Source organism: Bufo bufo, chromosome 7, assembly GCF_905171765.1.
Source record: "Bufo bufo chromosome 7, aBufBuf1.1, whole genome shotgun sequence".
NCBI lineage: Eukaryota > Metazoa > Chordata > Amphibia > Anura > Bufonidae > Bufo > Bufo bufo.
In genome coordinates this window covers 87764671-87776849 of record NC_053395.1, presented here as the reverse complement: position 1 = coordinate 87776849, position 12179 = coordinate 87764671, and the positions used below count along the sequence as shown (strand labels likewise).

The 12179-nt window shown below is 44.1% G+C and overlaps 1 protein-coding gene across 4 annotated transcripts in view; it reads right to left on the bottom strand.

The window, feature by feature from the left end:
• MYO1B (myosin IB) overlaps positions 1–12179 on the bottom strand; it is a 325313-nt gene that overhangs the window by 42936 nt on the left and 270198 nt on the right. For 2 of the 4 annotated variants that reach the window (XM_040439420.1, XM_040439421.1), the window contains exons 20-24: positions 10821–10970; positions 8259–8327; positions 3582–3668; positions 3314–3400; positions 1237–1323 (exon numbers count right to left, since the gene is read on the bottom strand). In XM_040439420.1, the coding sequence (XP_040295354.1) occupies positions 1237–1323; positions 3314–3400; positions 3582–3668; positions 8259–8327; positions 10821–10970 (480 nt within the window). The remainder of the gene's footprint in view (positions 1–1236; positions 1324–3313; positions 3401–3581; positions 3669–8258; positions 8328–10820; positions 10971–12179) is intronic. The other 2 variants (XM_040439422.1, XM_040439424.1) reach the window with 2 other exon arrangements.

Below are 12179 nucleotides of genomic sequence, written 5' to 3'. Positions count from 1 at the left end.
TTTGGAAGCTTTCAAATATGAAAAAGCATAACACAATCATTGTGCGTTTTTAAACACACTGGTAACATCAACCATGCATTTATTCATGGTTATGTATGTCACTGTCATTATTTGATATTATAGTGTCACTGCATTCAAGAGCTTAAAGGGGGGAGGAGAGAATGAGCAAAAATTCATAAAAAAAAATTAACAAAAGGAGATAACATATTTTCATAAAATAAAGTCCTAAGAAATGTCAGCGTGCCATTTATCAATTTTCAGGCCAAATGGAGCATATCCGATTCTCGTTGTCCAAATAAAAAAAAAATTTTTTTTTAAATCAGACAAGACGAATTTCAAAAAGTTTGTTCACCTCTAGTTTAAAGAAATAAAATGGTCAGTAAAAAGCAAACATCTAATTATAGTAAAAACTGCATAACCAACAAAGCTGAATTAGCTCTGGAGATATTTGTATTGTGTGGTGAACTATTCTGGGGAGAAGTTCACTTGTCTTGTGTACTAAGGCAGCCACAAATAACACTCGTGAATGCAGTTTGTATTGGAGCGGATATCTGCATGAGGCCTCTTGCACACGACCGTATGTCCCCCGTGGCCGTATTGCGAGTCCGCAATACACGGGACACCGGCCGTGTGCATTGCGCATCACGGATGCAGACCCATTCACCTTGAATGGGTCCGCAAATGTGGTGCGGAACAGAACTACTACAGAGTGCTTTCGCGGGGTTCCGTTCCGTGCTTTCGTTCCGCAAAAAAGATAGAACTTGTTCCATCTTTTTGCGGAACGGAGGGATCATGGAACCCATTCAAGTGAATGGGGGTCACAATCCGCATGTGGCTGGCCCATGGTCGGTGCCTGTGCATTGCGGACCGCAGCATGGCCACGGGGAACACACGTTCGTGTGAAAGAGGCCTTAGTAGCATTTAATAGGTGAAACTCAAGACACCAAAACTTGATTTCTGTTATTCCACAAAATTAACACATAGAACATCTGTATATATGGTTACTGATAGGTCTCTAACATTCAACATAATATACAAGGCTCGACATTTTTTCGTGTATATGGATTAAATAACTTATGTAGAAGAGAATGACATAACTTGGACAGATATCAGCTGTTGTATCATGCTCATACTGTGCAAGACCCAGGGCAAGCAGCTAGACATGGACAGGAAACAATCACAGAGATTGGGGTTAGTAAGAAATTGATTTGACATCAGTAGAGGTCGAGGAAGTACCTTTAGTCCAAGCCAGTAAGCCCAAATGACTGCAACTGCATGCTTACGCCTAGCCTCCTCCTTCAAGCGTTTCAATTCCCTCCGAGCCTAAAATGTTTAGATATTGAGTGGAAACATAGCTGGAGGCAGAAAGAGCATTCACCAGAAGAGAATTTCCCAACTGAGAAAGTATTTCAGACATAAAGAAAGGTCTGTAAGTAGGTAAAAGAAGAAATAAAATCCCAAACTTGATGCTGGATTGGAGACATGATGAGTCAGTCAAATACTGTAGTGCAACTACGAGGAAATGTAGTGAGATGAGGCAACATAGTGACACCATGGAATTGATGCTCCGCTATATGTTACAGTGCTAGATAGATGAGCCATGTCTTTGTTCATTTATAGGTGTTAATACTTTATCTTAGTTAAGACTTGCCAGGGGCATCCCAATATGGCCCACGTTGTACTGCCATTATGTTATATTCATACACAATGTTAGAGAAAAAAATCATATTAACGATACCAAGAATGTCTAAAATACCAGCAAACCATGTATTTGTAATCACGCCCATGGCTCAGTTTTGGGCTGCTTTCAAACAGCTATAATGCAGGCAGATTTTAGCAATCGTGTTATGGCTGCAATTCCCCAGCTTTGCTGCCATTCTAACGAGCTAGGCTTATACAGTGTATCCTATGAAGTATGATTCAGTAGAACCGCTGGAGTTCCAAATACCATGGTCGCGGCATGCATTACGACCTTCTGATAACGCTCCCTTGTGCTCCTTAATCTGATTCTGATGTTATTAGGGGACAAACCCACAGCTTCAGGTTGGCCATGGATGGCAGTGGTTGTATTATGTGCTGTAACTTATGGCACAGTACTGGGAGAGTTGATATATTAATAATGTCAATACTGCTGTAAACTATCAAAAGCAGTCATCTTATTCTACAGTAATACATGGTAGAGTTGGGGGTTACTGTAAGACCCCAAAATGTGCACTGCCGCATGGTTGCATTAACTGCAACAACATTATTATTATTTTTTGTACACTGTATACAATGCACTATAGTCTATAGATAACCTGCTTTGTAGACAGAAAGTATGTGTCTCTCTGTTCAGGAGTGTCACTTGCTGGGATAGTGTAATATGCCTGTCTGTATAGGGTGCAAAACACTGTATAGCCGCTTTAAAGAATCAATCCTTGACTACATCACATGCACTGACTAAACACATCCTACCCGCTCCAAAGCAATAGATATGTTTTCATGGTTACACCCCATGTAGTACTGCCTTCCCTCTGTCGCTTATTACAAACATACAGTGAAGAGGTTTTCCAGGAGATGTACACTGATGACCTATCCTCAGGATAGGTCTTCAGTATGTGATTGGCGGGGGTCGGACACCTGGGATCCCCCCGATCAGCTGTTTTGAGAAGGCTCTGACGTGACTTCACACGGCCTAGGAAAAGCTGGACGTGGACAATGTGCTACTACGTGAGTGCCACTGCCTTCTCAAACAGCTGACCGGTGGGGGTCCTGGGTGTTGAACCTCCACAGAACAAATACTATCCAGAGGATAGGTCACCAGCGTGAAATTCCAGAAAACCCCTTTAACATTCACACATTTAGCCACTGCAATGGACATGTTTGGTGGCCTGCAGTTTTAAAGTTTCACATTGGGTACTAGTTAGTTCCACAGTGTACTTGTCATTGTAAGAACAGTTCATTTAATTAATCTGATTCTAAAGGTTGGAAACACCTTTGAAATTTTACAAATTCACAAAGTGATAAGAAAAATTAATTCTTCATGTTTAACAATTTGTAATATGTCTATGTTAAAGTATTCAAGCACATGCTTCTAAACTCATCATTCTCTATGCATTCTATTTTATTTAAAAAAAAAATAAAAAAAAACTAAAATTTGTAGCTAAGGTTAGTCATAAAATCGGGCAAGCAAGCAGGCATGCATTTATGATGCTGAACACGATTGGGGCATTTTGTATGAAATGGCTTGAGGAGTTGGCATGCTCGTTAGTTGGTGATTAGGTACATCATAGGGCTGATGGGTGATGGTGGTTGTGAAGTTTACACAAAATACCTTAAGTCCAAGCCAGTAAGCCCATATTACAGCAATAGCATGTTTATTCCTAGCCTCTTCCTTCAGTCGCCTCAGTTCCCTTCTCGCCTGTAGTGCATTTGAAAATGAGGTTAAAAAGAAGCTTATAAAGCAGAAAAGGTTGTGGCAGGAATCCATGAGCCAGGTGAACAGGAAGTGAAGACATCAGGGGTGCAGTTTGTAACAGTAAGTGAAAGGTTAATTGAGAACTTCTTTTCATAGGCTACTATGACACCTATATGTGCATTACCTGAGTTCCATGCCAATAAGCTGCAATTGTTGTAGCTGCTTCATTGCAGAGCTTCTGGTACTTCAGCTCCCGAAGGATCTTCCGTGCCTAAGCAAGAACAAAATACAAACTCAACTCTGCCCAGATTAGAAGCAGCAGTTAAAAGGGGTAGTTCAGGCTACAGATGGTTATGACCAATACCAGATTGGTGGGGGTCTGACTCCTGGCACCCCCACGATCAACTGTTTGAAGGGGCCATGGCACTCAAGTAATTCCGGATGTTCATCCCATTCAAGTGAATGGAAGAAGAAGCGGTAATTACACTGCACCACCACAAGGGATGGTATGCAGGTAACATGGAGGCGGAAGCAGTGCTCACACAAGGAGGTCGTCAGGATCTGGAGCCCAGCAGCACAGACAACTTTCTAATACAGCCCTATTTAAAAAGGCAGAGTAAGAGATCACCCCCCTTTCTGTTAACTTCTCGCTTCCCTACAAGTTACCAGCAAAACAAAAATGTACACCTCTGATGCTGGGAGATCAACCAAGGCAATAGATGTAAAAAAATACTTATGAAAATCTAACACAAAAACACCGCTACTGATTCTAGCCCAAAACTACATTCAGACTTTAACTGGCTGCTTGATTGAAGTTGTTCAGGTTCTGTGGTCAGACAAAGGCTTGAAAAATTTCCTTGGAATCTAAGAGCCAGCTAAAAAAGTTAGGAGCCTTTTTTTTTTTTTTTTTTTTACCTTATGAAGCCTTATTTTCAGCGACAAAAATAACACCTCTTAAATTAACATATACAGCGGCAGTGTACAGAACCGCACACACACACACATACAGCGGCAGTGTACAGAACCGCACACACACACATACAGCGGCAGTGTACAGAACCGCACGCACACACATACAGCGGCAGTGTACAGAACCGCACGCACACATACAGCGGCAGTGTACAGAACCGCACGCACACATACAGCGGCAGTGTACAGAACCGCACGCACACATACAGCGGCAGTGTACAGAACCGCACACACATATACAGCGGCAGTGTACAGAACCGCACGCACACACATACAGCGGCAGTGTACAGAACCGCACACACACATACAGCGGCAGTGTACAGAACCGCACACACATATACAGCGGCAGTGTACAGAACCGCACGCACACACAGCGGAAGTGTACAGAACCGCACACACACATACAGCGGCAGTGTACAGAACCGCACACACACATACAGCGGCAGTGTACAGAACCGCACACACATATACAGCGGCAGTGTACAGAACCGCACGCACACATACAGCGGCAGTGTACAGAACCACACACACACATACAGCGGCAGTGTACAGAACCGCACGCACACATACAGCGGCAGTGTACAGAACCGCACGCACACATACAGCGGCAGTGTACAGAACCGCACGCACACATACAGCGGCAGTGTACAGAACCGCACGCACACATACAGCGGCAGTGTACAGAACCGCACACACATACAGCGGCAGTGTACAGAATCGCACACACATATACCGTGGCAGTGTACAGAATCGCACACACATATACCGTGGCAGTGTACAGAGTAGAGTTGTTACGATACCAAATTTTTTATTCGATTTCGATACCATAAAAAAGTATTGCGATACTCGATACTACGCGAAAAAACAAAAAAAAGTCCTGTGCATTCCGCATTTAAAACAAATGGCGAATCACGCAGTTTTATTATTTTTTTTCTGTTCCAGCGTTCACCCGATAGATTTTTTTAATATTTTAATAGTTTGGACTTTTCTAACGTGGCAATATGTGATATGTTTATATATTTTATATGTGAAATTGGGAAAAGGGGTGATTTATACTTAATATTTTGGTGGGTTTTTCTTTTAGTCTTTAATAACTATTTCCCCCCTTAGGGGCCAGAACCTGGGATCTTTTAATCCCTTATCCTATTCACCCTAATAGAGCTCTATCAGGGTGAATAGGACTTCACACTCTCCCTGCTGCCCTGTGCTTTGTGCACACAGCAGCAGGGAGCTGACTATGGGCCAGGGCTTCAGTAGTGTCCTGGCTGCCATGGTAACTGATCGGAGCCCCAGGATTACACAGCTGGGGCTCCGATCAGAAGCTGCCACTGCCACCAATAAAGAGGAGCGGAGGGGACCCTGTGGCCACTGCCACCAATGAGAAGGGGAGGGGACCCTGCCACCAATTATTTTAATACTGGGGGGTTGAGAGGGAGCACTGCACCACCAATGATAATTAACTCTTAATACAGGAGGCGGGTACTGGCAGCAGATCAGTGGCAGTTAACCCCTCAGGTGCCGCACCTGAGGGGTTAACTGCCGCTGATTGCAGCTCTTTGTCAGAGGCAGGGTGCCGGCTATGCGATTCTGCTGCCGGCACCTGCCTCCTGTATTATGTTTTAAGGACGACCTTATATGGGTCCAGAATTTAAGTATTAGGCTACACAGAGCGGCGCCCAGAGATGTCCCAGCACTTACTATTATTCCTGGGCGCTGCTCCGTTCGCCCGCTGTGCCCCATTACTGTCTCCTGCTCCATATGCTAATTACTATCGGAGCAATGGGGAGGAGAAATAAGCTTCTCTCCTGGGCGTTCCTTCTCCCTGCGCTGCGATTGGACAGCGCTACAGCCAGCGAGAAGGAACGCCCACTAGAGAAGCTGATGTCTCCTCCCCATTGCTCCGATAGTAATTAGCATATGGGGCAGGAGACAGTAATGGGGCACAGCGTGCGAACGGAGCGGCGCCCAGGAATAATAGTAAGTGCTGGGACATCGCTGGGCGCCGCTCTGTGTAGCCTGCTACTTAAAGGGCTTCTGTCACCCCACAAAAGTCTTTTTTTTTTTTGGATAGTTACATTCCTTATAGCGATATATTGGAGAATATAATCTTATCACTTACTTTCATGCGGCCGTTTCTTTAGAAAACGAAGTTTTATAATATGTAAATCCGGTCTCTACCAGCAAGTAGGGCGTCTACTTGCCGGTAGCCGCAGCAGAAAACCGCCCCCTCGCCGTGTTGATTGACAGGGCCAGCCGTGATCTCCTCCTCCGGCCGGCCCTGTCAGTATTTCAAAAATCGCGCGCCTCTGTTCATTCGGCGCAGGCGCTCTGAGATGAGGAGGCTCGTCTCCTCAGAACTCCCTCAGTGCGCCTGCGCCGATGACGTCTACTCTTTCGGCACTGAGGGAGTTCTGAGGAGACGAGCCTCCTCATCTCAGAGCGCCTGCGCCAAATGAACAGAGGCGCGCGATTTTTGAAATACTGACAGGGCCGGCCGGAGGAGGAGATCACGGCTGGCCCTGTCAATCAACACGGCGAGGGGGCGGTTTTCTGCTGCGGCTACCAGCAAGTAGACGCCCTACTTGCTGGTAGAGACCGGATTTACATATTATAAAACTTCGTTTTCTAAAGAAACGGCCGCATGAAAGTAAGTGATAAGATTATATTCTCCTATATCGCGCTATAAGGAATGTAACTATCCAAAAAAAAAAAAATGACTTTTGTGGGGTGACAGAAGCCCTTTAAATTCTGGACCCAGGAAAAGTCCTATCATTGGTGGCGCAGCAGCGGCACAGGGGGAAGGAGAGACTGCTTCCTTCTTCCCTGTGCTGCTGAGGAAACATGAGCAAGCTGAGAGCAGCGCGCTCATGTTCTGTGATACTAGACTACGCAGCAGTGCAGCCCAGTATCGAAAAAATGGAAATCCCGGTATCATATTGATACCGGGACAAAAGTATTGATTGGGTATCGAAATTTCGATACCCACAACAACCCTAGTACAGAGTCGCACACACCTCTCCCCCGGTCAGTCGCCCTGGGGCACATGATGCAGACCCACTCTGTCCTTCCTACCTACCTCCTCCACTCCCTCGATGCCACCCTGTCCACCGCCTGGCCTGAGACACGAGCAGCATCCAGTGAGCGGGCGGGGCGGATCCAGGTAACTCCTTCCCTGCCAGACTGTCTGAGAAGTCCACAGAGGCGGCGGAGTTCCGGGAGCGCTCCGGATTACTGGGGGGCAGCCATGTGAGGGCAAATACCCACGCGCCAGGACAAAATGCCTGATCGCCATGGCGACCTGGGATTTGTAGAGCCCTGGGTCAGACACATCCTTAACAACATAGCCAAGTGCCCATAATGCAATGCTCTCTGCGGCACTGAACTTGGAGAAAAGCATTTGTAAGGCTCTGTTCACATCTAGATCAGAGGATCCTTTAGCAGGAGGGAATTTATCAGAGGGATATTTTATGCCAGTCTATGATGGTCCCTGCACTGCTGGAGGCTTCCTCATATATTCGATGCATTCTTCAGCAGTCTGTGCACCCAAACATTAATCTATGGCAGCTCCCAACTGCTGTAGTTTTCTGCCTTCATTTATGCCAGAAAACTAGTGTAAATTAAAATGAATGTGCCAGGCCCGCTGGCTCAACCGCTCCCACTCTGCAATCCAGCATGGCCACCACTGCTCAATTGTAGGGTGGTCGTAAACTCTGGAAACAAGCAGTGTATAATGTGACGGGAAAATTAATCCAGTCAGCACAGAAAACAATATGGATAATCCTAATACATTAGGACTTGTATTAGCTTTCTCTACATGATAAAATGTCATTTGCTGGAGTGAGACGACCTGTTTACGTTATCAGGTAATGAAAATCAGAATAGGCCAACTCACCTTCCATCCCCTGGTATATGACTGCACCACAATGGTGGAACTTTTAATCTGCTTGTACTTATTTTGTTGCTGTTGGAGAAAGTAAAGCAGCACATCAGAAAGTAATCAGCAGCTTGAGTGACTCAGTGACTATTTTTGCTAGCAGAGACATTTGTGGTTTTAATGATATATACAGTAATACATTGTAAGTATGCATTTATTGTGCTCTAACCAAACAGGACAATGTGGAAAATACAGTAACATGTGCCAAATGTGTGTGTGCAAAACATAGAAACATAGAATGTGTCGGCAGATAAGAACCATTTGGCCCATCTAGTCTGCCCAATATACTGAATACTATGGATAGCCCCCGGCCCTATCTTATATGAAGGATGGCCTTATGCCTATCCCATGCATGCTTAAACCCCTTCACTGTATTTGCAGCTACCACTTCTGCAGGAAGGCTATTCCATGCATCCACTACTCTCTCAGTAAAGTAATACTTCCTTATATTACTTTTAAACCTTTGCCCCTCTAATTTAAAACTGTGTCCTCTTGTGGTAGTTTTTCTTCTTTTAAATATGCTCTCCTCCTTTACCGAGTTGATTCCCTTTATGTATTTAAAAGTTTCTATCATATCCCCTCTGTCTCTTCTTTCTTCCAAACTATACATATTAAGGTCCTTTAACCTTTCCTGGTAAGTTTTATCCTGCAATCCATGTACTAGTTTAGTAGCTCTTCTCTGAACTCTCTCTATAGTATCTATATCCTTCTGGAGATATGGCCTCCAGTACTGCGCACAATACTCCAAGTGAGGTCTCACCAGTGTTCTGTACAGCGGCATAAGCACTTCACTCTTTCTACTGCTTATACCTCTCCCTATACATCCAAGCATTCTGCTGGCATTTCGTGCTGCTCTATTACATTGTCTTCCCACCTTTAAGTCTTCTGAAATAATTACTCCTAAATCCCTTTCCTCAGATACTGAGGTCAGGACTGTGTCAAATATTCTATATTCTGCCCTTGGGTTTTTACGCCCCAGGTGCATTATCTTGCACTTATCCACATTAAATTTCAGTTTCCAGAGTTCTGACCATTCCTCTAGTTTTCCTAAATCCTTTTCCATTTGGCGTTTCCCTCCAGGAACAGTAAGTAATAATGGAAAGACTTGCATAGCAGACAGTGTTATTCCAGGTTGTAGACAGTCCGTACTAGTTATATTTTAATCCAGTATATTTGAGATTTTTACAGTTCCAAATCACATAGTAATTATAGACTAAACTATAAAACTGTGGGTGCCATGGGTTAAATATTCATTCTCAGGATGTGTTATCAATGGGGAGAGAGAAGAACCTCTGGCAGCAGCTTAAGCTACTTTCACAGTCGCGTTTTAGGCGGATCCGTCATGGATCAGCATAAACAGATCCGTTACAATAATACAACCACATGCATCTGTCATGAACGGATCCGTTTGTATTATCTGTAACATAGCCTAGACGGATCAGTCATGAACTCCATTGAAAGTCAATGGGAGATGGATCCGTTTTCAATTGTGCCAGAGAAAACAGATCCGTCCCCATTGACTTACATTGTGACCCCATTGACTTACATTGTGTGCCAGGACGGACTGCTTGGCTCAGTTTTGTGGACTCCCAGGCTATGAGCTGTGCGCTACGATTGGTCAGCGCTGCAGCAAGGGACACGCCTCATACAAAAACTCCGCCCCGTACAAAAGATGGAGCTGTAGACACCGGAGCCTATACCGGGCGAACGGAGCGGCGCCCAGACATACTAGTAAGTGCAGGGGGACCCCTGAGCGCCGCTCTGCCCACTGATAGTTTTTAGTTTTTAAACTAGTGAAAGGTCCTCTTTAACTCCCAGAACAACAGAGGGATCAGGCACTGAAATACAAAGCCTTCTCTACATCAGCTGTTGCAGAAAATTGCAAGCTCCCAAAACATGTTGGAGTGTTGGCTGTTCCACCAGAAATGGTAGGTTCAGCCGACAATGGCCGTAATGTGTATTATGGCGTACATATAACTGTTTTCCCTGGATAAAATTATCTATATGACTGCTTGAAGCTAAACAGCCTGAGCATTTACCCATTTATTTCAAATGTGTGTTTTTTATTACATTTTACACTAGCTGGCATTCAGCCTATAAACTGCGGCATTATTTCTTTGAGAGGCTTGTTATTAGAGTTTTCCATTGTTTGGCACGTGTTTTTTTTCTTTCTCCATTTGTCGGTTTCTTTTCGGCTATTGAGCACCACATAATTAATATTGTACAACAGGCTGCTCTAGACTATATAGTGTTTATTGTAATGGGCTACACAGCCACCATGTTCACAATGAGGCAATGTGATTTACTCAGATGGCACTGTAGAGCAAGGACATGGTGATTAGACAAACAACTAAAAAGTGTAGTCTATTTGGATTGTAAATTAAATGTATCACATTGGGATTATTTCACTAGTCATCCACTGCTTCCAGACTATTAGCTACCCAGCAATTTACTATTAAATACTCAGAAACTGGCTAATTGAAAAATATCTCCAACACCGTACAGAAAATTGTAACTTACAAGATAGCGCCTGACCCAGGCAGCCACAACCACCTGACTCCTCTTCATCAGTAAGAAATGAGTGCGACACTTCCATCCTCTGTAGATTTTCTGAATTAGAGTGGCAAGGTCTTCTAAGCGTTCCTTTCTCAATTCTTCAAGTTTGAACAGCTACATTGATGACAGATTGGGAATTGTACAGTTAGATACGATTTACAAGCATATTGAGAAATTCTGAAAGGTTTTCTGTGACTAATAAAAATAAACTTGGATATTTGATGCCCATTCTTAAATGAACCAGAGAATAAGATACAATCATGACCAGCATCCATGGACCTTCCACTGATTGAGGGAAGTAGGAGTAGATGGTTTAGGCATTATTTAGGGACCATCAGTAAAACAATTTTTATCATGTACAATACATGAAAATATTTTAACACATTCTGCCATTTTCAACAGTTAGTGTGGAAAAGTGGCTGTCAAGTATAGCTGCCCTCCCTTGGTGATCAACAGGTACAGCAGTTTTACCTGCAGAATAATCCAGGGAGGTAACCATTCCCTTGATATGCCTGAATATTACTTTGGAGCAATAGGTTACAAATCACTGCAGGTCCATAAATAGATACCCAGTAACCTTAAAGTGTGCCTCCATGTAAGCTCTTCCACCCGATCTGACATTGGACACCACTGCAAGTTAGTCAGTACAGATGCAGAGGCAAATTAAATGGGTGCAGTGCTACAGTACTACCCAATGTATGGAGCGGTGCTGTTCTGGTTTCTGTTCCAGAGTGAGTAGCCCATTTAGACAGCGGATTGGTGGAGGTGCTTTAAAAGGAATCTGTCAGATTTGTACCTTTGTAGAGGGAAAATACAGAGTGGCTTTGGAACCTGCCTTCCCTGAATTTACTGGAGGGCAGTTGCCACCAAAAGAGGTAGCATTTAGCGTAGATTCCTGTCCACCCTTGCCGGGGTGGACAGGCAAAAATGATTTTGTACAAAATGTATGTATAATGAGTATAGCCTTAGCACTAGTATATTTTCTACAACGAGTATGGCATTTGAAATATTTTGAGTCGTGTTGCATTCTGTTTGCTTATGAGACTGGCTGATCTGTTACATGGATGCTTGACAGCTGAATGCATCTGTGTTGGACCCATGTTCATATGTGTCCACTTTGCTGGGAAAAATGAAGTTGTATTAAATGCAAATGAGCCTTTAGGAGCAATGGGGGCGTTGCCATTACTCCTAGAGGCTCTGCTTTCTCTGCAACAACCGTGCCCTCTGCACTTTCACAGGGCCAGGCAGTGAACATGTCATCTGGTCCTGTCAATCACAGGGCAGAGGGCTTGGCAGTTGCAGAGGGAGCAAAATCTCTATATC